Raw genomic sequence first — 25,579 nt, forward strand, 5'->3', positions numbered from 1 at the left:
ACATTTAATGACTAAGAAACATGTTGTTTTCATGTGAAAATGTGAATGGACAATAGTGTGACTTTAATCCAACCATATTAAAAGTATAATGTTGCTTGCTTATAACATTTGCATTAATATCAAAACATGTAGATTCTTGATTTAGAATTGCGTCAACTAAAATTATATAATAAGTTATTAGGTATGTTTCCAATAGTACATCATTTCGTATTTTTGGCCCCCAAACTTTTTATATGTAGTTATAGTAGACACTCCACTAATTTTGAAAAAATTTGTGTCTTTTTTATACAAATTGTTTGAACATTGATTTCAAAATCGTAAATTATTCAAAATTTTCCGAAAAAACTGGTAAGATATCTACTACTACAATATACACATACTTACTAGGGGAGTACCAAAGAATTGTCCTAAATTATTCATGAGTTGTTGAGAACTTAAAAAGAGTTAGTCTATCAGGTGTGTTTTTTTAAAAAAAATTCTAATACAAATTTGGCAGCATTTTAAGGTACATTTTCATCATAACCCTTTAGTGTACTAAATTTTCATACAGTCAAGAAAATAGTTACCCATTTGTTACATTTCAACACTCAAATTCGAGTAATTTGAGTAACTGAATTAGACACGATTAACATCATTAAAAAAAAACATTCCAATAGTTTATTGAATAAAAACATCACAAAGAAAAGTAACATGTCTCAATACCTTCTTCTTTAAACTGAAAATTACAAAAAGCACTTACCATAAGCCATGGCAAGATCTTCAATATGTAAGGTAATCTACATAAATTATTACCTCAGCAAACATCAATAGAAATATTTGGAAAAAAAAAAAAAAAGAAGATGAAAAGATAAATTACAATGCTGTAGTCCTAGACTGTCTACTTTGTCACTTTCAATTTCAAATAACTTTTTGAAATGCCAAACTAAAGTGAATCACATTCTTTACATAGATGCCTTTCTTATAAGATTATAAAAACATTGTGATAGAAATAATAATCACAAGCTCACTTGCTAGTCTAATACATCGGCATTTGCGTAGAGAACAGTGAATAACATTTCCACTTCTGGTACATTTTGAATGGCTTCGATGAACTTGTTTTTGCTCGGTTCGTCGAGTAGGATGGGACCCACATGAGTGACACGCGCCAATAACCTGGCGAGTGGCATCCCAGTTGCCAGATTGTCTTCTCCACATTGGACTCCTATCTCTTCGATCAATGCATCCACCACTGCTTTCAGTGCAACTTCAGCAACATTTGTGAATTTGACACTGCAAGATCATTAATACAGATTACTGTCGATGAAAATTTTAGTCTATTTGGAAAAAAGATTTTATTCCGATAGGAGATGCATTCTATTCACCATATTTGGATTCATCGGACATTTATTAATCATTGAAAGTCTAAATACATCAAACGAACCAACTCCAGAGGACATTAAATCTTAATCTAAGCGCATAAAATAAAGTCTACTGAACATAACGAGATGCATTCCATATATTACAAAAAAAGAACAAATCTGCTGCCTCCTTGTCTTGAATTACCAGATTCTAATCTGCTGCCTTGTCCTGAATTACCAGATTCTAATCAGGAAAATCCATTTATCTAAATAGAGAACTTTGCGAGGGAGTGTAGATCGAGAATGATGAATGTGATGGAGGGGAAAAAATAGAAGACAAAGTGTAGATTGATAATGCTATAATTGATAGAAGAAAGAAAAAGTAGAATTGAAAAGTGAAGAGAAACTAGGGTAAAAGAGAAAAGCAGAAGAAAAAAATAAGAATGGCTCCACTATTTTCAGCCTCTAAAAATTGCTTATTTACTCTAAATCTTACAAGAAAATAATAATAAATATTGAAGGCCACTTTGAATAAAACACCATGTCCTTTGAAAGATCATCATCACATGCACTAAATAGGTAATTCTCAATTGTGTTTTAAGCACAATCATGTCAATCGGGGCAAAACAGCAAATATTTGATAATTAAAATAACAGGAAAGAAAAGCCACACTAACAAATTCCATCAATTGGAACTATCATCTTCCTTTTATTAAGTTCTTGGACAAGAGTTGATCAACATACCTCGATAGCACCGCCCTTGTCTCTAACATAAGTAGATCAAATTTTGATACATCTGGAAAAACGGTATTGTCACCGCTGGAAGATGCATTTAGCTCTTGTAGATGAGCATTGGCAGGCATCAAGAAGTCCACCCAAAGATGGGGACTTCTAATGCTCTTGAAGGTGTCAAGTATTTGCACAATAGTTTCATGAAGAACTGCAGCATTAAAGAAATCCCGTAACTGTTTTCTGCACATGAAACACGTGCAAAACTGTTAAAAGGAAATTTTCAATTGTTGATCAATCATGGTACCTATAACTTTTTTAAGCACAACAAGCTTCCTTTTTTTTCCCTCTTTTCTTTTTCAAAATTTGGTCCTGCCAAGGTGAAAAATATCTACCGTGTTTATCGCAAAGTTGCTGGAGCAAATAGGTGCCTTGAGATTTTGCATAGCAGGTTAACTTATGCTACACATTTTAATAGAATTACTATTCGTTTACCCTGGAGCGCTTCAGCCACAAAGTTCTTTTTTCTATATACTAAGGGAAAACCATGTGAAACCACCAATTTTCAGCTCCAGAAACAATGATAACTTAATGGTAGAAAAACAAACCATCAGGCCCCTGGGATATGCACTTTCTTGGCATTCTTGCCAAGTACTACAGAAGGCAAACAAAAGCATTCATACATATAGCTTCTACAAGATTCATTGGCAAGTTACATATGCTTATCTCACTATATTTATACACACACACACATGCATATATAAAGATGGGAAATTCAACACATCTCACTACAAGATTAAGAAAACAACCTTACCCTTTGATAACTTCTGTTACTGCTGCCTGCATATTTGAAATCAATGCAGGCAGGCCATTAGTAGAAAGAAAATCAGCACTAGCCAGAAACTTCTGCTGGTCATCCCTGTCAATGAGATCACCATCATCCTGTAAACATAAATGATATTGAAAAATTATTCACTGCTGAAGATACTAGCATATTTTATGCAACTGTTACTGAGCATAAGCCATATCAATCTTCAACTACTAGAGTTGAGGCTAATACAGTTTAAAGGTGTTTAGTAAAAACATTAATATAGTAATAATCAAGAAAACGGGCAAAATAATGGAGATAGTCCTAATTTACCTAGAGCTCTATACAAATCCTAATTTGCCTAGACCTCAAGGGGCACAAAGCTCATAATCTTTAGCCTACTCATTCTTGGCTTCTTGCCTTTCTTCATTGTATGTGTGACTATATAAGCAAAATGAAGCATTCATTTCATTCTTTCTAGTAATGGGCCCTGTGAATATATGAAACTAGAGATATAGTACAGAGCCAACCTTCCACCTCTCATCACAGTTTTTCTCCACACTTCTAGGTTTATCCCATTACGCATTTTTTTTCTCTTTTCATAGGACAAACCCAAGCAGTTTGAAGATTTTTCATAGGTCCCTAGGCTTGATATGTTGTACAGTACTAATGTCGAGTTGTACACAAAGTGTGGTAATACAGGATTCGTTTTTCTCTTTTGCTTACCCAAAATAAAATAAAATAGAAGAAAGGTAACATTGAATACGCAACTGTTACTTGGGGCTAGCTCAAGTGGTTGAGTGTGTGGGAAGGGGAAAGGGTTCAAATCGCATTGTTTCAAAAAAAAAAAAAAGAGCTTTAAATTTTGAATATACAACTTATGAGTACCAATTTTTTTCTTTAAACGGACTTTCCTACACATCGTGGTTGGAGAGTGGGAACCAAAAGGTGGAACTTGATTTTAGAAGCGACTAGACATTTGAGTATAAGCAACTGATGAGGAAACTAAGAAAAAGAAAATTGCAACAGATGCAAAGGCAGCAGCTGGAAGCATTAAGAGAATGGGTGAAAATAACAAAACTTTTCATAACATGCTTGAAACCAGTGTTGCTCAAAGTAGCAGCAATGAACTATAAGCAAGCATGCCTTGCTTAAAATTTAACTTGTTCCCCATACAACACCTCTTCATGCCAAAAAAAAGGGGGTTGTACACTAGAAACAGAAACTCATATATTTAACTCATTAAAGAGAGTCATACGATGGGAAAAGAACTTAACCATTGAGGGAAAATCAGTAGCCATACAGAAACCAATTTGTCACTAATGCCATTGACTATAAAAGAAGATACCAAAACGCAAAGCTAGGAAACTGAAATTGTCCAGCAAACTACAAGAATTTTGGCAAATTTTGGACCAGAGAAGAAATAACTTATAGTAAGTAACTTAAGATGCCTGTGCCTGTGCCTGCACTGCTTTAATGTAAAGAATAATTTTTCGATAAGGATAACATTGTAAATAGATCACAATGGTCATCCAATCCAATTAGCAAAATAGGGAATCTCCCATTTTCTCACATTCAAAAAATTATGGGGGATGGTACTGTGGTGAAATGGAATGGAGATTCCACTCTTCTAATACTGGATGCCCAATCCACCAATTTGAGGAAATGGGCAATCCACATAAAAGATAATCATATAGTTATCAATCAAACAAAGAATTTTTTTTAAAAGAATTTCTAGATTTTAATTGAAAGAGATATTCAACCTGGCCAAACACCAGCTTATAATATGAAGATATGGAAATGCATTGGATTGCATCCTGAAAAGTGTGGACCAACGACAGGATACAGTTCCATTCAATACATGTGCAAAGAAAAGAGGAGAAGAGCCTAGTGGGTCAAGCAATAATGTTTCATGATCACAAGAAAATAAAAGCATAAAATACCTACATAGGTAAATTATTAGCAAAGGTGAAACTAGTTGAATGGGATAAATAATGATGGTAAGTACAAAATTACAAAATTGGAGCTCCCCACCTAACCCTCGAGACAGTAATATAGGCAGTTTGCTTGTAAACAACACAAAAGGAAAAAAAAAATGATAAATTGACTATGGTGGCTTCAAATTTCAATAACCTTCTCCAAACTTAAGTAAAATAACAGAATTCCGATTGTTGAACTACAAGATCCCAACATCTGGTTTGCTATTATACCATTTTACTTGTCCTCTTTATTTCTAATATTTTATTCTCAGCAATTTATTTACTGATGACTGAAATTCCAGTTCTTTGAAGTTCCTGCACTTTACTTTTAGTCAATTATTTTCAGTTGTCAGTTCCATACTGCCCAGAACTTTACTTTTCCTATCTTTACAGTCCCAGCAATTTTGCACTGCCCCTTTTTTCATTTATTTTCCTGCATCTGTACATTTTGTTAATTGCTGACATTGCAAGGAGGGACTAGAAGACTCCAACTTACACTTTAATGACATAAGAAGAATCAAGAACTATGCCAAGTTCTTGAACAAGGCATACTACCTGTCAACTGCCTATTACCATTGTTGCAGAGATGTCTAGGATAGGGGATCCCAAACTGGTTCTGAGTACTGCCCCATGTCATCAGGTATAGGTAGTAGGATGAGTATTGATTTCACCACCTATTCTCCATTTTTTAACTGTTTTCCTAGTTATGCTTATGTTTATGTAAAGGTATCAAATAAAAATCACCTTGGAAAAAACCTACGTGGGATAGAAAAAACCAAAGTACAGATTCCAAGGATCAAAACAAAAATAGTAAGGTCCAATGTTTAAAAAGGCGTTTTTAAGCCTCGAGGCGTTTTTGTTTTGTGAAGCGAAACGTAAGCCTTGAGGCATAAGCCTCAAATTTTTAATTAAAAAAAAATATTTTAGATACCTAAAAATATATAGTTAATAATTAGAAATTATAAAATAAAACACTCAATGTCTCATAAAAGTTTAGCATACCATAAAATGTGTCATACAACTCAAACATAAACTTGGATAAAATTATAATTTAAAGATAAAAGTTTTGTTTCTAGAACTAGAATGTTAGATTAAACTATCCTAGAACAAACTTGAGTAGTAAATGATGAAGGTGATTTAGAAATCATCGTTCAACTCCAACTCATCATCGCTTGAAGAATCGTCATATTGTATATTCCTCTCATCACCACCACCCTCTTCATTATCACCACCAATATCCTCCCATTCATCTTCATCCAAGTCTACTACCCTCTTCCTTTTTACTAAAATAGAAAAATAAGTCAACAACTAATTATCATAGGCTGCTAAATTAAACACACAGAGTAGAGTTTACGAACCTCCTCTAGAACTTGATCCTGTTCCTCTATCAACTCCAAGGTCCTCATCATTTGGCCTTTGTATGTCTTCAAAATTTCCATCTTCATCAACGACCCATTCATCATCTGATGGCATCTCCTCATCAATCACCAAACCATCATCCTCCTTTGATAGAGATTTCAACTTCAAATGTCTATCCTTCAATCTTTTGTTAAACATAATATACACCAAAGAATGCATTCTTAGAGTAGTCAACCGATTTCTTCTTTTTGTATGAACTTGATTGAAAGCGCTCCAATTTCGCTCACATCCCGATGATGAGCAAGTAAGACTCAATACTTTAATTGCAAACTTTTGTAACTCCGGAGTGCCATCCCCGAATTGAATCCACCATTCCACTAAAAATTTTAGATTATAAAAAACAATTAAGTATACTATACATACTACAAAAATATAATAAACTTATAAAGACTAGAAATAGAGTTAAGACTTGTAAAATTTAATTACCAGAAGATCGTTTTTCAAATGTTTGTTTGGCTTGGGTGAATCCAAAGAACCCTTCCTTGTTGCGAAAAATGTTACATTGGAGGTTAGCTTTCTCTCTTTCTTCAGGGTTTGGTATAAGCTTGTCCACACAATGGAACAAACCCAACTTGACCTCTGGATGATTGGAAAATCCTGGTGCATATTGACAACGGGGATTCAAAAAGTATGCGGCAGCATGCAAATATCGATGCAACTGAGATTCCCATTTGTCATCTATGATATCCCATATCTATTTGTAATCTTTTTCTTCTCCACCTAAGTTATGAGCTATCTTTTCCTTAGCTAAATCCATGGCATTATAGAGAAAACCCATAGCAGGTTCTTTATTAGCATCAACTAATCTCAACACTTCAACCAAAGGTTTTGTGGTCTTAATAACATAAACCACACTTGGCCAAAAATTCTTGTCCTTTAAAACTATTTTCCTTGCCTCTTTCCCTTCTGGTTTTGATGCCCAAGCACAACTTGCCCACTCTTCAGAAGTAAACATAGCTTCTAAAGGTTGCTTCACTTGATAAATGCTTTGCAATGTTAAAAATGCAGTTGCAAATCTTGTGGCAGCTGGTCTTAGAATATCCCTTTTGGGAAACTTTCTTGTCAAGCTCAGTACCCATGGGTGGTTGTGAATAAATTTCCTCAGTTTTTTTGCTTTGAGCAGGGCATTCTTATGCTGTGGTAGTTCTCCAATTTTTTCAAGCATTAAATCAAGACAATGCGCAGCACATGGAGTCCAATAGAGATGCTTTCTTTTCTCCATTAATAATGTGCCTGCTGCTTTGTAAGCACTTGCATTGTCGGTAACCACTTGAATAACAAGATGTTCTCAAATTTCTTCGATAACATCATCCAACATCTTGAACAACATTTTGGCATCTTTAATGAATGAAGAGGCATCGATACTTTTCAAAAAAACAGTGCCACTAGGATTATTGACCAAGATATTGATTATGTTTCTATTTCTAATGTCAGACCACCCATTATTGAAACTCCGGTTTGTGGCCATGTCTTTTTAATGTCCTCAACTATAGCATCAGTGGTCTTTAGCTCTTCCTTCAATATCCAAGTCCTAAGCTCATACATACTAGGAAGCTTCAATCCCCGACCATAATTACCAATAGAACGACACATGTTAATGAAGGACTATTAGCCAAATTAAAAGGTAGGGCATTCTCATAGAAACATCTACCAATGTCCATACAAACTTTATTACGCATTTCCTTGTCATTTTTTGGAGTTATACGACACATTTCAGTAGCTGTCCCATCTTTAAAATGCCCATCATCACCACCCACATTCGCCACAAATCTATCCATTGGCCCACGAACACCTCTAGTCGAAATGGGAGCCATTTGTGAACCATCTTTCTTAAAGTAAGAACCTGTCTCAATCATTTCTTCAATATTCATTTGTGCAACTTGTTTTTTCAATAAACCTTGCTTCAAGTACTCAAAAAATTCATTCTTATCTTCATTGGGTACTTCCTTACATGGTGCTACATAGGGGTGAGCACTGGGCGGGTTACAAGGCATTTTTACCCGTCCAATGTCATAATCGGGTTAGCAAAAGTGACCCGTAACTTGCCCAATTAAGAAAAAAAAAAAAATTTAACCCGTCCAATAATTTGGGCGGGTTGGTAGGGTTAACCCGCCCAAACCGAAATTGTATTTTTTTTTTTGCGAGTTGGGCGGGTCAACCCACCCAATCAAAAGTGGTAATTTTTTTTTTTTAACATTTTTGTAATTTTTTTCTTTTAAATACTAGTACTAATAGTGTGAAGTTTATATTTTTAAGCTTAAAACAATATTTTAAATTTATAGTAAAAAAATTAAAATAAAATTTAATTAATTTATATATTTATTTGAATATATTAAAAATAATAAATTCTTATTTTCAACCCGCCCAATGTAACAATTGGGCGGTTTATTCGGGTTGCGTTTTTTTGCAGTTTTTTCGGGTTGTAAAATTTTTTGCACAGCCCTATACATTCTTCCTAGTATGTGCCAAGTGATCCTTTAATCTCTTAACACCTCCCTTGATAATTTTTTTGCAATATTTACATTCAAGATAAATATAATTTTTCTTACTCCCTTCTTCTCCTAACTCAATCTCAGCACCATGATTCCAAGCGGGATCTTTTCTGTTTGATTTTGAATGAGTCCCTCCACTAGTATTATTAGTATCATCACTACTACTAGCTCCTCCAACAATACTTTTTTGTGAGCTTCTAATCATTTTAAAATCTACACATAACAGAAAAGAAATGGCACAAGAAAAAAGGTCTAAGTTCCAAGTGTAACAGAAAGAGCAAGAGTTTTATCAAAGGAAAAAAATGTTAAAAAAATACCTAACAATGGAGTTTCTTGGCTGGCAGTAAGCTATCTGCCTGTGTGCTGCTGAAGAAGAGAGGAGAAGAAGAAGTGGGCTGTCACTGCTGAAGAAGAGAGGAGAAGGAAGAGAAGTGTGCTGCCGTGTGTTTTAGGGTAGAAGAAATGATATTAGAGAAATAAGGTTTTAGGGATTTTAATTAAAATAATTGGGCCTTTACTTTTCTTTGTTTTAAAGTATGAAATGGGCCTAAAATTTTAAATTAAAAACCCTAAATTTGGGCTTTAAAATGTGGTCTGAAATGGCCCAAAACTGGTACTGATGTGAGGCTTAAGCCTCACAAAAAAGCCTCAAGGCTGTCCACTTTGACAGCCTCACATCACAGAGGCGTAAGCCTCTAGGGATCAAACCAAGGCTTAAGCCCTGAAACTGTTTTTTTACGCCTCACAGTGAGGCTAGCCTCAAGGCGCGCCTCAAATACGCTTTTTTAAACATTGGGCGAGATCATTTTTTTTTCTTGAGAGAACAAGTAGTCAAGTACTTTTGGGAGCTTGAATTTTACCTCATTTTTGAGTTGTAGTCACTAATCAAGATAACTGGATAAGTGTATCTTACAAGTACTTTAGGGAGTTTCGATCTACATTTTAGACACAACCTAGATATTTGGTTAACGAATGGGACAAGGAATTTTTTGGTGCATTCGACGGTAACTTGATTGTGTTGCTTAACATAGGTTTGTATCTTTAGACAAGCATTAGTTGTGATGAGAATGGACTAGAAAGTACTATTGAAGAGTTTGATAGGTACTTTTTCTTCATTCAGGCTTGGTGTAAGTGATTGATAGCCATATTTTGTCTCATGAGAAAATGACTAAAGGAGTTATTCTCTGGTTCTGAGTTCTACCTGCCACTCCATAGTTCACATTTAGCTTTAATCTCCTTTAACACCTTTACTGTTGAATTCTTTTTGGCCAAGAAAAACTATCAGAATTACCTAAAGGTTGGTCATACTGCACTAACTGTCAGGCTTGTGCTCCTAGTAGGACATTAGGATCAGTGGATCACCATGTTTGACTTTACCAATGTTTAAAAAAGCGTATTTGAGGCGCGCCTTGAGGCTAGCCTCACTGTGAGGCGTAAAAAAACAGTTTCAGGGCTTAAGCCCTGGTTTGATCCCTAGAGGCTTACGCCTCTGTGATGTGAGGCTGTCAAAGTGGACAGCCTTGAGGCTTTTTTGTGAGGCTTAAGCCTCACATCAGTACCAGTTTTGGGCCCTTTCAAACCACATTTTAAAGCTCAAATTTAGGGTTTTTAATTTAAAATTTTAGGCCCATTTCACACTTTAAAACAAAGAAAAGTAAAGGCCCAATTCTTTTGATTAAAAACCCTAAAACCTTATTTCTCTAATATCATTTCTTCTACCCTAAAACACACGGCAGCACACTTCTCTTCCTTCTCCTCTCTTCTTCAGCAGCACACAACAGTGACAGCCCACTTCTTCTTCTTCTCCTCTCTTCTTCGGCAGCACACAACACACTTCTTCTTCTTCTTCTCCTCTCTTCTTCAGCAGCACACAGGCAGATAGCTTACTGCCCTACTGCCAGCCAAGAAACTCCATTGTTAGGTATTTTATTAACATTTTTTTCCTTTGATAAAACTCTTGCTCTTTCTGTTACACTTGGAATTTAGACCTTTTTTCTTCTGCCATTTCTTTTCTGTTATGTGTAGATTTTAAAATGATTAGAAGCTCACAAAAAAGTATTGTTGGAGGAGCTAGTAGTAGTGATGGTACTAATAATACTAGTGGAGGGACTCATTCAAAATCAAACAGAAAAGATCCCGCTTGGGATCATGGTACTGAGATTGAGTTAGGAGAAGAAGGGAGTAAGAAAAATTATATTTATCTTGAATGTAAATATTGCAAAAAAATTATCAAGGGAGGTGTTAAGAGATTAAAGAATCACAAAAGTTTGCAATTAAAGTATTGAACGAGCCGTTCCCCATTTCAGACGACGGTGGACTTACTTGCTCATCATCGGGATGTGAGCGAAATTGGAGCGCTTTCAATCAAGTTCATACAAAAAGAAGAAATCGGTTGACTACTCTAAGAATGCATTCTTTGGTGTATATCATGTTTAACAAAAGATTGAAGGATAGACATTTGAAGTTGAAATCTCTATCAAAGAAGGATGATGGTTTGGTGATTGATGAGGAGATGCCATCAGATGATGAATGGGTCGTTGATGAAGATGGAAATTTTGAAGACATACAAAGGCCAAATGATGAGGACCTTGGAGTTGATAGAGGAACAGGATCAAGTTCTAGAGGAGGTTCGTAAACTCTACTCTATGTGTTTAATTTAGCAGCCTATGATAATTAGTTGTTGACTTATTTTTCTATTTTAGTGAAAAGGAAGAGGGTAGTAGACTTGGATGAAGATGAATGGGAGGATATTGGTGGTGATAATGAAGAGGGTGGTGGTGATGAGAGGAATATACAATATGACGATTCTTCAAGCGATGATGAGTTGGAGTTGAACGATGATTTCTAAATCACCTTCATCATTTACTACTCAAGTTTGTTCTAGGATAGTTTAATCTAGCATTCTAGTTCTAGAAACAAAACTTTTATCTTTAAATTATAATTTTATCCAAATTTATGTTTGAGTTGTATGACACATTTTATGGTATGCTAAACTTTTATGAGACATTGAGTGTTTTATTTTATGATTTATAATTTCTAATTATTAACTATATATTTTTAGGTATCTAAAATATTTTTTTTTAATTAAAAATTTGAGGCTTATGCCTCAAGGCTTACGTTTCGCTTCACAAAACAAAAACGCCTCGAGGCTTAAAAACGCCTTTTTAAACATTGATCTCGCCATCTCCCCGACAAGTAAAAATGATCTCTTGCTCATGTATAGCTATTAGCCATTATATCTAAAGCAAGAAATTCTTAATTTCTCATATATGTTACTATACTATCCAGAAGATAAATTAATATTAATTTGCAAAAAGTTACAGAAAGAATCGCTAACCATCAATGGCATCATAACAATACCATTCAAAAAAACAAATTTATAGCAACTTAACTTCAGGACTATCAAATTAAAGTTCAAACTCTGGTCGAATAAGCATATCTTAATAATTGCTTGAAAATCATAATAGACAGATAGTATAACATCCAACTATTGCAAATGAAGAAAAGTATAAGCATTGCAATAGAAATATGTTTTTCACCACACAATATTAGAAAACAATAAAAGAAATAAAATTGGTGGTACTTGCTTAACCGGTAAACATAACTATTTACCTATCTAAAATGGTACTCACTAGAACTAAAATATTCATATAGTACCAGTCATATCTACAATCTATTAATTGTACTATAAACTAAAGAAATTAGTAAACAAGGTCGATGGTTCTTACGAGAAAATGGGAACTTCCGATATGACGCGCAGTATCAATATATAAATGTCTCCCCAATATATTGACCTGAACTCTGATATATAAGCTTAGTAATGTCATCGTCCATAATGACAACACCATTCTTGTGAAGCCTGGAGACAAAAACAAAAAAAAACAGTCCGCAACTCAATCATTAAATTATTAAAAACTTGAAACTTAAAGTACACAAAAAGGACTAAAGATTCGTACTCAAATACTTAAGTTTATCCCATAACTCAAGTTTCTCCGAATATGTCAAAGTATTTGGCTGACCCTTCCCTTGCATAAGCCTGTCAGTAAGGTGAGAAAGCTGCAACTCTTCTTCTATCCGACTGCTTAAAAATTGCATTGCGTGCGGCAATGTAGTCGTATCAGCTATTCTCTGGATGTTCTCAAAATGAGCTTGCATTCTATCAATATCATCAAAATCACAACCCCAAGTATCAAATTAGTAACTGTATGAGGCAATCACAACCCAAGAAATAAAATATGAAGATTAAGAAGTCTCATTACTGGTCCTTGACAAATTCATCAACTCTTTTCCGTTCAGTTGCAAGTTCTCTCTCCAGATCATCAAGCCTTCGTCTATGAGCATTGTATAATCTATACAGAACATACCCACTTCCTAAAACCCCAGTTGAAACAATAACCTTCCTCTTATGCCTTCTCCAAAAATCCCTATTTTCACAGTGGTCAACCATGGTCAATGGGCAGTGCATACACAACAGAACCAAGAAACACACAAAATAAAACAATACAAGAAACCCCATCAAGCCGTGAAGCTTAGAAACTTAATCTATAAACAGCCTTATGAGAAAGCACCAATCATTAACCAGACATATATCACTATAAAATCAGAAAGTGATCAAAACCCAGTACAGGAAAATGGAAAGCAATACTAGAACACAGCTATTGAATAAAGATCCAGATATGGGGAAAAAAAAATCAGCAAAACCATAAAGACTCACCTTAACGAGGAGAGCATTTTGCAGCTATGGAAACCAACAATCCATTGATCGGGTTTATGATTCCATTAAAGTTTTACAGAACAAATTGAAACAAACAAGGCCAAGAGTATAGAAATATATAATATTTAAGCTGAAAATAGATAAATTGAAGAGATAAATGTTCTCCTAAAGAAGAGTTGGAGAGCAAAGAATCATAAGAAAAACCGCCCAGTGTATTATAATAAGAATAAAATAGTGAATCTTTGTATGGAGTGTACGGATTGAGAGAGGTCTGGAATCAGAACCGAGAAAACTAAAAATAGTGGTTCCCAGGATTCTTGAGGGTTTAGAGAAGAAGCTTAAAAACGGTGCGTTTTGGACCTACAAAAGATATTATTTTAACCTATTAGTCTATTTTATTTAATATTTATGAGGAAAGAGAGAAAGGCTGGTATGCCATACTTGTCCCCATCTCATTCAATGATCACTACTCTTTTAGCCAGTGGGGTTGTTAAAAAAAAGTTTATATAATTATTTGTTACTCCATTATATCGATTCAATTTTATTACTTTATATTTTCTATGATATTCATATGCTATCTTATAATTTGAAATTAATTTTATCAATATGATCAAATTGTTCTTTGCATAATATCATTAAGTAATTAAATTTGAATTTAAAATTCATATAATTGAGGGCAATTTAGTCATATTGATCAAATTTTAGTCTAGGGTATCAAATGTAACGCCACACATCACTATAGCTGCTTCCTGGAATGACGACTAGCCCTACAAACCAACACGAGTTCATTCCAGTGTGATTTGTCTTCACTTACACGCTTCCTGAGAAAATTTCCTAGGATATCACCCATCATGAGACTACTTCAGATCAAGCACGCTTAATTTTGGAGTTCTCAAGTGATGGGCTACCGAAAAGAAGATGCATCTTGATGGCATAAATAGTATCATCAATCCATTTAAGCTCTCTTCAACTATGTACTCACATACCTACACAGTCTTGGTCCAAGCACAGGTTACCAATAAACGACTCTCGAGCACGATCTTGATTATGAACCCCTAGCGATAACCTAGTCACAACCATAATATAAAATCCCGTAAAAAACGAGTAAACACAGGCTTCCGGACCGAGAGCTCCGGGATGTCGAATCCTACCAAACCGGATAGTAAGATCGATCCCGAGCCCTTAGGTTTAAGTTCTCCTAACTAAAAACTCATTTTGGTCATTTCTGCCCTTTTGGGCCACGACCCCAGAAACCTGAGTCACATCCTGCTCAAGAACAGGGGCTAACCCCTTCTCTGTCTGCGCCGTGGGCCACAACCTGCCAAAAAGAGGTCGCGGCCCAAGGTGCCTGTTCGTGTAAGCATGAGATCGAACCCAAAGGAGTTGTCTAAAATCGAAAAGAAAACTATTTTAAACCAAAATTAATAAATTATAACCTAGTTCCAAAAATTGATGAGAATTTTGAATAATGAAAATAAAATAAAAGACAATAATATAGAAATTAAAGACAATATATATTACTGAATTAATAATAGAAATCAAGATAGTAAAATAAGATTATTAAGGATTAGAATCCACAAAATATAAGTTCAATAATATTTATAAGTACACTGACTCCCAAGTTTTAGTGATAGTTAAAATAATTCAAACTATCATTTTCCAAATATATTTATAATTTTAAGTACAAATTACTTCTAAAATGATAGGATTTTTCTTCACTTTTCAAAATTATAATCTCAAAGCATTTAGTGTAAATCAATCTAATGAAATAACAAATAAATCAATGAACATTATTTATAAGGCAAAACATAATATTTTTGTTCTAAGCATGGATGTGTACAATTTAATGACACATTTTACACAAAGAATATTATGTTTTTGCACTAATGAAGAACAAAGTGTAAATATATGCTAACAATCCAAAATACATGATATTTAAGATGAAAAAAGATATTTGAAGAAGAAAATTCCATAAACTTTGTTGCACAAAATGGGAAATCAACATACAAAATAAATACTATCTAGTTACATATTGTTTCATCATCACCTTAATAATCTTAAAAAGATTAGAAACACATAACTAGAATAACAAATACAAACTAAAAATTACAAATATAAATAGGAAAATTTGGAGGATGAACCCCCAAAATTTCCTCTAAAAATACATAGAAAAATAACCAAAAAAGAAGAAGAAGATGAAGAGAATAAATAGATTTTGAATGTGTAGAAATTATGGTATAGTAACCTCCCCCTCTAAAAATGGACACCCTCAATGGTCTTCAAAACTCCCTATTTATAGCCAAAATGAGTATATTAAAATAATCAATTTAAATTAATTAAATTGATTAAATTAATTAACTTAATAATAATATGGAAATATGGGTAAATTATAGGATGTAATGATGATGTTTTGGGGTAAGATGTGTAGAAAGTGAGGTAAAAATGTTGGCATTTTTGACAAAGGGACAATGGTACATTTTGCTTTTGTTGGGCTCAAGAGTTGGGAAAAGGAGGCTGGTTGCTTTGGTGGAGATAGGCGCAGGAAAGTGGTTCAGGCGGCTGGGCAGAGGAGTGTTGGAGGCTTGGGCCTGGAGTGATGCGCAGGCCCACATGGGCAAGGGAGATGTTGCCTTGGATCCGACTGAAGGGGCTGGGAAGAGGTAGCTTTGGCATGATGTGGTTGATTGAGCTTATGCAGGGGCTGATTGTTGCTTCAGCGGCTGGTGGAGATTGAAGCAGCTGGCATTGGGCCTTGTGCAACTGAAATGGGCCTTGGTTATGGCATTTCAAGAATGCCATTTTTTCTTTCTTTCTTTACTTTAAAAATGCCACATTTTTTTTATTTTTCTCTCTTTTCAAGAGCAAAAGTGTCATAAATTTCCCTACAAAATAAATATAAACTAATTCATAACAAAATATTTTTCAACTATAAAATAAATCAATTTAATTCTTTGAAAATATTAATTATAACTTAATTTATATTTCACATTTAAGTTCAATAATACAACATTTTTTTACCACTAAACACAACAATAATTCAAATAATTAAACTACAATATATTATAACAAAATAACTATAAAAGCACACAAAAATATATAAAATCAAAAGAAGACTAATAAATTCAAAATTACTTAAAAATGTAATAAATCAATTAAAAACTCAAGAATTAAGCAACAATTAACACATATAAAGTGGTAAAATAACTCTATTTTGTAGAGTTATCAGTGCCCCCAACAACCAAAAACCACATTTTTTTCCAGCCTAGGCCGCGGCACACAATAAAAAGGTCGCGGCCCAACCACGAACACACCCCAAAAGCTCTGATTTTCCCACTTTAAATCATTCCAAAAACCTATCCAAACATACCCAAATCTAAAAAACAAAGTTCCCAATCATCACAAAATCCTCAAAATCCAAGTTTCAAATCATTCTAAAACTCTTCAAAACGTAAAATCCAAATTCAAAACTTAAGAAATTTCAAGAAACAAAAACTCAGAAATTCAAAGCTTGAATTATATCTGATTATGTCGTTTCTCGCTAAACCATCCGACTAATAAGCTACTAATCTTTCCGAGAATTGTTATGACTCGATCTTTGCTTGAATCCGAGTCCTAAAACTCGAGTTTCCTTCAAAAATGCGACGAACGGTAAAAAATGATAACGGGAAAGAGAGAACGTACCGAATGTTCTTTTTATGCTTCTGACAGACATACATATACTACCTCTATCATACACAGACACAACACATTACAACGTACTTACACATGTATAATTATAATTATGTTCATTAGTTGGACCTGAGCCATAATCATGTTTACATTTAATAGTTGGGCCAAGCCCCAATCATATTACATTTAACAATTGGGTAAAGCCCTAATTGTAATGCCCCAAAATTCTTAATGTGGTTTAATGGTTGGATTAGTAGGCTGGGAGGGCCATAATTGATTTATTATGCCATTAAACTATTATATGCATGTTTATGTGAATTATATTATAATATGATGTTAAATGCATGCATGTGAGTCCATATTTCATCATAGGGCATTTTGGTAATTTGGCTCATTGAGGGCGTAATTGTGTATTTTCATGCATGTTGGTGAACTATTGTTGAGACCACATAATAATGTGGATTTGTTCGAGCCATTCGGCATGAGACGATCTTTGAGTGCAAGTTAGCGGTTTAGTCATAACGGGATTAAGTTTGGGGCTCGGGGTGAGTCTCGGGGTATTTTGGTGATTAGAGTGTTGCCGGGAATTAAAGGGTAACGAGATATGAATTATTGGTATTTGAGAATTTTGAGAATAACAGTAATTTGAGGGTGTTAATTATGATTAACGAGATAGGCGGGAAATGACGGTTTTACCCTTGGGAGCCTTTAGAAAACGTTATTTGACCTATGGACAAAAAGGTCTTTTCACCATATGTTATATTTAAGCCATTGAAGGTTGTGGAACTTAGGCCAAAACAGAGCATAAACATCTCCTCCCGTACCTCATTTCTTCTCATTTTTCTTTTGAATTTTTAAGCTGTTCTTGAGGATTCAAGCTAGGGAAGTGGATCTTGAGGGCTTAGGATTGTGTTCCACCATTGAAGAGGAACCTAAACCGAGCTTAAGGTAAGGTTCTAGCCATTAAAACTCTAGCTTTGCTCTGTTTTTGTTTTGGTTTTCAGCTTGGTTTTCTAAGTTGGTTAATGGGAATTGATGGGAGTTTTTGGCTAAGGTTACTTGGGTTGTGATGCCTAGGATATGTGTAGATGGTTTTTGGGTTCATTTGGGACTTAAAATGAGGTTTGGAAGCTTTTGGTTCAGGTTGGAAATGGTGGAGTCGAAGGGGGAAAGTTTCAGGGCATTTCTGGCTGAGTGTAGCGCTACAGCGCCCACTAAGGGGCGCTACAGCGCTACTCAGGGGATTCTTGTCTGACTTGGGCACTAGGGAGCTAGGGGGTAGTGATGTAGCGCTACCCTGCTTCTTCAAATTTTGGTTTTGGGCATTTTTAAGGGTTTTTGGCTCGGGATCGAATCTACTCACCGTTTGGGTACAATTCAGGGTCCCGGGAGTGAGGTTTAGGTCAAGACCCTATTATTGTTGATTTTCATTAATGGAAGTTATAAATGGTTATGATTAGGTAACCACTAAGGAATCAAAAGGTCGATCATTCTCAAGGGTCGTTCTTTTACTAGTTCTCGCTCGAACTAGAGGTAAGAAAAATGCACCCTATATGTGACATGCATGGTTATTATTGAGACATGTTGAATGTTTAAATGTGGACATTGATTGCATATTGAATGCTTAGAAAATCTTGCTCACTTGTGCATGGCACTGACTAAATAGTCATAATTGGCAATGGTGTCAGTATTAACTGTGAAGCTGTGACTCACTTGTCAAGCTCGGCAGTAGTATTGAGCAATGGTCACGTGGTATTGGATAATAAGTCAATAACGGTCTTAGCGTGTTTAAGGCAAGCCGACAAAGATTAGATCTAATCGACATCTGCATTGAATGACTCAAATGAGCATTAATGTCGGACTGACCTCAAGTTCGATGAAAACTAAAAGCGCTTGTCTAGCCTAAGGCTAGTCACTTAAAGCTAGGGCCAGAGAGCCCCAGTGACTATTTAGTCACATGACTATGGGTGTTGAGCCCGAAGTGACTTACGCAACAGTCACTCATTTGATTGGAGCCAAGGCCAGAAGGTCTGGGTGACTGGATTGTCACATGGCTATGGGTGCTGAGCCCCGTAGTGAGTTGCTCGTCAGTCACTCATTATGGTTTACCAGAACCTCAAGTGTCAAACCACTCATCTGATTAGAGTTATACGCTCCTTCATGGTTAACGTAACTGATAAGCGTATAAAATATACGCTTATTAATAACATTTTCAGATTGATTTGGTTGTTTTTCTCAAGAGAAAGTTTCTATTTAATCTGTTTGGTGAACTTGTGCAGTTTGTCGTTATAATTCTGATTTGTTCGAGAATTTGGATAAATGTTGGTTTTAGTAGCCGAATATTGGCCAATATGTGGAAATGTTGTACAGGCGATATATCGCCTGTCTTGGGCGATATATCGGCATAAGAAGGAATTCCAAATTTTGTTTTTGCAGAAACGACATCAGAAACTCGCGTTTTCATCGAGAAAATTCGCCAGGCGATATATCGCCTGTCTTGGGCGATATATCGGCACGAGGGCATTTTTGGAAATTTTCATGGAAATTCGTAGGTTTTTGGATTTTTGTAAAAAGAATAAAAAGAAGATCTGAAAGGAAAAGAACGAGAGGAGGCATTCTGACGGCAAAGAGAAAGAAACAGAGAAGAATCTGCGTTTATTTCGTTTGTGTTTATTTTTATGTTTTTGAATTTTAGATTGGATGATGAAGTTTAATATTATGAACTAAATTCGTATTTAGAGTATTTTAATGTAGTCACTGGATATTCTATTCGTCTTTAATGCAATTTCTATGAATCTTTGAATTTATGGTTATCTATTGTTCTTATGTTTAATGCTTGTAATTGATTGGCCATCTGTTGCATGATTATTGGTTTTAATTCAATATCTGAAAAGTGAGAATTGGAATAGCTTTAGACAATAGACATAGATTTCAATTTAGAACGAAAGTATCAAATTGGTTTGTGTAGCAATTAGGTTTTTGTTCTTAATGCGGTTTATGTGTAGAATTTATCACAGACATGTAGAAAATTCGCAGGTAAACTGAATATTTTATATCTTGAGAGAGAATATAATTGTCATTAGTAAACTTGCTGTAATGCCCCGAATTCTCCGTTGTGTTTAACGGTGTGAACAGTAGGCCGGGAGGGCCGTACTTGCTTAATTATGTTATTAGTTGATAAAATGCATGTATGTATTGATTATATTATGATATGATGTGAAATGCATGCATGTGAGTCCATATTTCTTTATACAGGGGTGTGATAGTAATTTGGCCCGTTGAGGGTAAATTGATTATTTATTCACATGTTGGTGATATAATTTGAGACCACATTATGATGTGGGTTTGTTCGAGCCATTTGGCATGAGACGATCAAGGAAATGTTAAATGTCGGTTTGGTCATAACAGGCTTAAGCTCGGGGCTCGGGGTGAGTCTCGGGGTGTTTTAATGATTAGAGTGTTACCGGGCATTAAAGGGTAACGGGATGTGAAATATTGGTGTTTGAGAATTTTGAGATTAGCGGGAATTGGGAAGCGTTAATTATCATTAACGGTGTAGGTGGAAAATGTCAAAAATGCCCTTGAGTTGACTTTAGGAGCTTTATTATACCTAGGGGTATAATGGTCATTTGTGTTGAGGATATATATAATGTATGGATGGCTGGGAAAACAGAGTTTGCTTCATCTTCTCCTTCCCGTACAATCTTCTCCATAGTTCTCTTCTTTGGAATTTTGAGCTTAAGTGTGGAGCTAAGCTAGGAAATCAAGGGGCTAAGGTTGTGGTTTTGGTTCAGCCATTGGAGAGGGTTCTATACTAAGTTTAAGGTAAGCTTTGATCCTTATTCTTACTGGTTTTGCTCTGTTTTCAATCATGGTTTTCAGTTCTTGAGTTAGGTGTGGAAAATTGGAATTAAAGGGAGTTCTTGAGGTGTTTTCCTTGGGTTATGATGAGGGAGAGTTTTGAGTGTTGTTTAGGGGTGTTAATGGGTGTTTGAGAGAGGTTTGGGTGGTGTCTAGGTTGGGTTTGAAGGGTTGGTTCTAAGTGAAATCGTAGAGGAAGAAAACAGGGGTTTTGGCTGAAATGGGCGTTGCGCCGCAGCATGGCCAGGGTGTGCCGCGGCCCTTGGGAGCTGCTGGGTTTAGCCGCCTCCGTTTGAGGGGCGGGCCGCGGCATGGCCAAGGAGGGCCGCGGCCCTTAAGGCATTTTTGTCCAAAGAGAGTGTTTTGGCTAGGGGATGCAAGCCTAAGGCCTCGGGATTGAACCTACTACCCGGTTGAGTAGTGTTTGAGGTCCCAGAGGTTAGGTTTTGGTTTGGGAACCTTTTATTATTCATTTTATTGATGGAATCCCATGATTTGGTTATGACCAGGTAACCGCTAAAGGACCAAAAGGTTGATCGTTCTCAGGGTCATTCTTTTATTTATTCTTGCTCGGACCAGAGGTAAGAAAACTGCACCCCAAGTGTGACATGCGTGGATATTCCTGAGGCATGTTGAATGTGAGAATATGGACATGGATTATATATGGAATGCTTAGCATATGTTGCTCATTTGTGCATGGCACTGACTTATTAGTCAGGTTTGACAAGAGTGCTAGTATCACTGTGAAGCTGTGACTTATTAGTCAGGTTCGGCAGTGGTATTGGGCATTGGTCACGATGAGCTGACTTATTAGTCAGGACGGCTTTGGCGTGTGTCACGCAAGTCAGTAAGATTGGATCTAATCGATTATTAGCATTGAATGACTCAAGGAGCATTAATGCCTGACCGACCCTGAGGGTCGATGAACAAACAGAGCTTGGAGGCTAGTGGCTTACTCAGCAGCCACTCTCCCGCTAAAATCATGTGATGATTCATTTGCTTGTTGAAAGCTTTATGTTCAGTGTGATTATAACGATAATCATTTGATAATGTTTATGTAAAGTGTTATGTTTTCTTGCTGGGCCTTGGCTCATGGGTGCTATGTGGTGCAGGTAAAGGGAAAGAAAAGCTCACCTAGCCTTGAGTGGAGAGCTGATGTGATGGTGTGTACATATGCAGCCGCTTGACTGCCACGGTCAGGGTGTTCTCAGAGGAACTAGGGGGTTTACCCTATTTTTGCCGCTTAGGTCGGCGGGTTTGTAAATTTAAAACAGTAGAGACCATTTTGTGCTGAGAACAACTTGTTAATGTTTTGTTTAGCTCTGCAGAGCAGTTTGTAATAAAAATCTCCATTTCCTTTTCATTGGTTTTATGCCTTAACCCGTTAATTACACCTAGAGCACGTTTTTGACCAAAGGACTCAGGCAATGAGTCAAATTTCCGGTCCATCGTTCACCGTAACTGTTTTGGGGTAGCCAGGGCGTTACACTTGCTATAACCATAGATCACAGAAACATATTAGTTGTATTATTGATTGAATAGAATTGAAGGTTGATGAAATTAGAATACTCTAATCTTTCGCTTATATTAAATTTCGTTAATTAAATTGTGCTTTCTTAGTTTATTGTTCATTGTTAATTGTCATAAAAATTTCATTAGTCAAATAGAAATAAAAGTTTGCTATTGGTAATTATTAGATCAATTCCCTGACGGAACGATAATATATTTCCACTACTATTACTTGTTTATTCGATTGCATATACTTGCGCAGGAGTAAAAAAATTCGCAACAAGTTTTTGGCGCCGTTGCCGGGGAGTTGATATTCTATTAATATCAAAATAGTTAATTTTTATTCTAATTTGGCTGTTTTTATTATTTGAACTAATCCAAGTTGACGCATTCTGTTTTAATAGGTGAATCTTTTGTATGCGACGTGAAGGATCTGAAAATCGTGTTCCTGTTAATCCTGAAATTGAAAGATCCTGCAGACAAAACAGAAGGAAAAAGAGGTTGGAAGCGTCAATGGCTGCCAACCAAAGAGACGGGGTTAACAACAATGATGGTCAGAATCATATCGCTCAGGACCAAAATGTGCGAGCATTAAGAGATTATGTGCTCCCTGCTGTCACAGGAGTGCACTCGTGCATTAGGCCGCCTACTATTACTGCCAATAACTTTGAGATTAAGCCGGCGATGATACAAATGGTCCAGACTTCTGTTCAGTTTGGTGGTCTCCCCAATGAGGATCCTAACTTGCACATAGTGAATTTCCTTGAGCTATGTGCAACGTTTAAGTTTAATGGGGTGAGTGATGATGCAATAAGGCTGAGATTGTTCCCTTTTTCACTAAGGGACATGGCAAAAAGTTGGCTTATTTCTCTATAGGCCAACTCAATCAATACATGGGAGGAACTAGCTCAGAAGTTTCTCTCAAAGTTCTTTCCTCCTGCAAAAGCTGCTAAGTTGAGGGGAGAAATCAATAACTTCTATTAGAATGAGGGAGAGTCATTGTACGATGCATGGGAAAGATTCAAAGACCTGCTCAGAAAATGCCCTCATCATGGTATAGAGAAGTGGATGTTAGTCCACAATTTTTATAATGGGCTTTGCGGTACTACTCGCACTATAATAGATGCAGTAGCAGGTGGTGCTTTCATGAGTAAAGGGGCTGATGAGGCATATGAATTGTTAGAGGAGATGTCTATGAACAATTATCAGTGGCCTGCCGAACGAGATACTTCACAGAGAAAAGTAGCTGGGGTACGTGAATTAGATGCTATAACTGCTTTAACTGCTCAGGTTGCTTCATTGACAAAGCAGTTGCAACAAAACAAGATCTCAGCTCAAGCCCAGGCTATACAGATGCAATCAGGGTGTGAAATATGTGGAGGGCCTCATTTATATGAACAGTGTACAGCGGCCAACATGTATGGTAATATGCCAGTTAATCAGGCTCAGGTACAGGCAATTGGTAATTTTCAGAGGCCTTATCAGAATCCATTCTCCAATACTTATAATCCTGGGTGGAGAAATCACCCAAATTTCTCATGGAGAAACAATCAGGGCCAACAGTCACAGTTTCAAGGGCCATACCAGCAGCACATGCCACAACAGCATATGAATCAAGCCTCATCGTCACACCAGCCTAGACCGCAAGATCAATCAGAAAAGCCTAATGAATTGCAAGCAGCCTTGTTGACCCTCACTAATACTCAGACTCAATTCATGACTGAGACTAGATCCTCTATTCGAAACCTTGAGACACAAGTGGGTCAGTTGGCCAACATGCTTAATAACAGACCGCAAGGGAATTTACCTAGTAATACTGTGGTCAATCCTAAGGAGAACTGTCAAGCAATTTCGTTGAGGAATGGTAAGCAAGTGGAGCAGCCCAGTGTACAAAAGTCAGTGGTTCAGAATGAAGCGTTGGGTGAGAAATCAGATAATAAAGCGAATGGGGTTACTAAAGACCACCAGGGTTCAAACAAGTGTCCTCTCGTTGTTGACAGTCAGCCAGTTCAAGTTCCATATCCTCAGAGGTTTAGAAAAACTACACTGGATAAACAGTTTTCTAAGTTTTTAGAGGTATTCAAAAAGCTGCACATCAATATTCCATTTGCCGAGGCATTAGAGCAGATGCCTAGTTATGTCAAATTTATGAAAGAGATTCTGTCAAAGAAAAGAAAGATGGAGGAGTATGAGACGGTGGCGCTCACTGAAGAGTGCAGTGCGATATTGCAGAGGAAGTTGCCCCAAAAGTTGAGAGATCCGGGGAGCTTTACTATACCGTGTACAATTGGGAAATTTGAATGTAAGCATGCTTTGTGTGATTTGGGGGCGAGTATAAATCTGATGCCTTTATCTGTATTCAGAAGACTTGGTTTGGGGGAGGCTAGTCCTACAACAGTCACTCTACAGTTAGCAGATCGATCAGTGAAACACCCCAGAGGAATCATAGAGGATGTTCTTGTGAAGGTGGATAAGTTCATTTTTCCGGCAGATTTCACAGTTCTGGATATGGAGGAGGATATGGATGTACCAATCATTCTGGGCAGGCCATTTTTAGCTACTGGGCAGGCTTTGATTGATGTTCAGAAAGGTGAGCTGACACTGCGAGTTCAGGGCGAAGAAGTAGTATTCAACGTGTTTAAGGCCTTAAAGTTTGCAAATGTCAATGACAACTGTTTCAGAGTTGACCTGGTAGAGAAAGCGGTGGCTGAAATTAATCTCACAGAGGATTCACTTCAGAAGAGCTTGACAATTGGAGATATAGATGTTGAGTCAGACAGTGAGGTCCAAGAGTGTGTACAGTGGTTGAATTCTAAAGGGCCAATTTATAATCGAAAATATGAAGATTTGGGCCAAGGACCTGAAAGACCATTACCATCAGTTCAGAAACCTCCAGAGCTAGAATTGAAATCATTGCCTGCACATCTTCGCTATGTTTTTCTGGGTGAGAAGGAGACTTTACCAGTTATTGTGTCTTCTTCTCTTTCTAATGAGGAGATGGAAAAATTGTTAAGGGTGTTGAGAACTCATAAGTTGGCAATTGGATGGACGTTGGCAGATATT

General features: G+C 36.3%; 2 protein-coding genes and 1 non-coding gene across 3 annotated transcripts; 1 reads left to right on the forward strand and 2 right to left on the reverse strand.

Annotated features, from left to right (window-relative positions):
- Nucleotides 1-680: 680 nt before the first annotated feature.
- Nucleotides 681-13,804, reverse strand: LOC133831613 (peroxisome biogenesis protein 3-2). Its single transcript, XM_062261982.1, has 7 exons — nt 13,478-13,804; nt 13,023-13,187; nt 12,720-12,919; nt 12,492-12,622; nt 2,880-3,007; nt 2,081-2,308; nt 681-1,269 (listed from the first exon to the last, which is right to left on the reverse strand). Exons 1-7 carry the CDS (start codon nt 13,492-13,494, stop codon nt 1,011-1,013), a joined length of 1,128 nt encoding a protein of 375 aa, XP_062117966.1. The 5' UTR covers nt 13,495-13,804; the 3' UTR covers nt 681-1,010.
- On the forward strand, nt 10,146-12,192 carry LOC133831615 (adoMet-dependent rRNA methyltransferase spb1-like). Its single transcript, XM_062261984.1, has 3 exons — nt 10,146-10,684; nt 10,789-11,390; nt 11,466-12,192. Exons 2-3 carry the CDS (start codon nt 11,171-11,173, stop codon nt 11,609-11,611), a joined length of 366 nt encoding a protein of 121 aa, XP_062117968.1. The 5' UTR covers nt 10,146-10,684; nt 10,789-11,170; the 3' UTR covers nt 11,612-12,192.
- A 9,663-nt stretch (nt 13,805-23,467) lies between the features above and the next one.
- LOC133833770 (small nucleolar RNA R71) lies at nt 23,468-23,574 on the reverse strand. Its single transcript, XR_009893132.1, has one exon. It is a non-coding gene; the product is annotated as a small nucleolar RNA R71 (small nucleolar RNA).
- Nucleotides 23,575-25,579: the final 2,005 nt, after the last annotated feature.

This window comes from Humulus lupulus, chromosome 4 (genome assembly GCF_963169125.1).
Source record: "Humulus lupulus chromosome 4, drHumLupu1.1, whole genome shotgun sequence".
Lineage (NCBI taxonomy): Eukaryota > Viridiplantae > Streptophyta > Magnoliopsida > Rosales > Cannabaceae > Humulus > Humulus lupulus.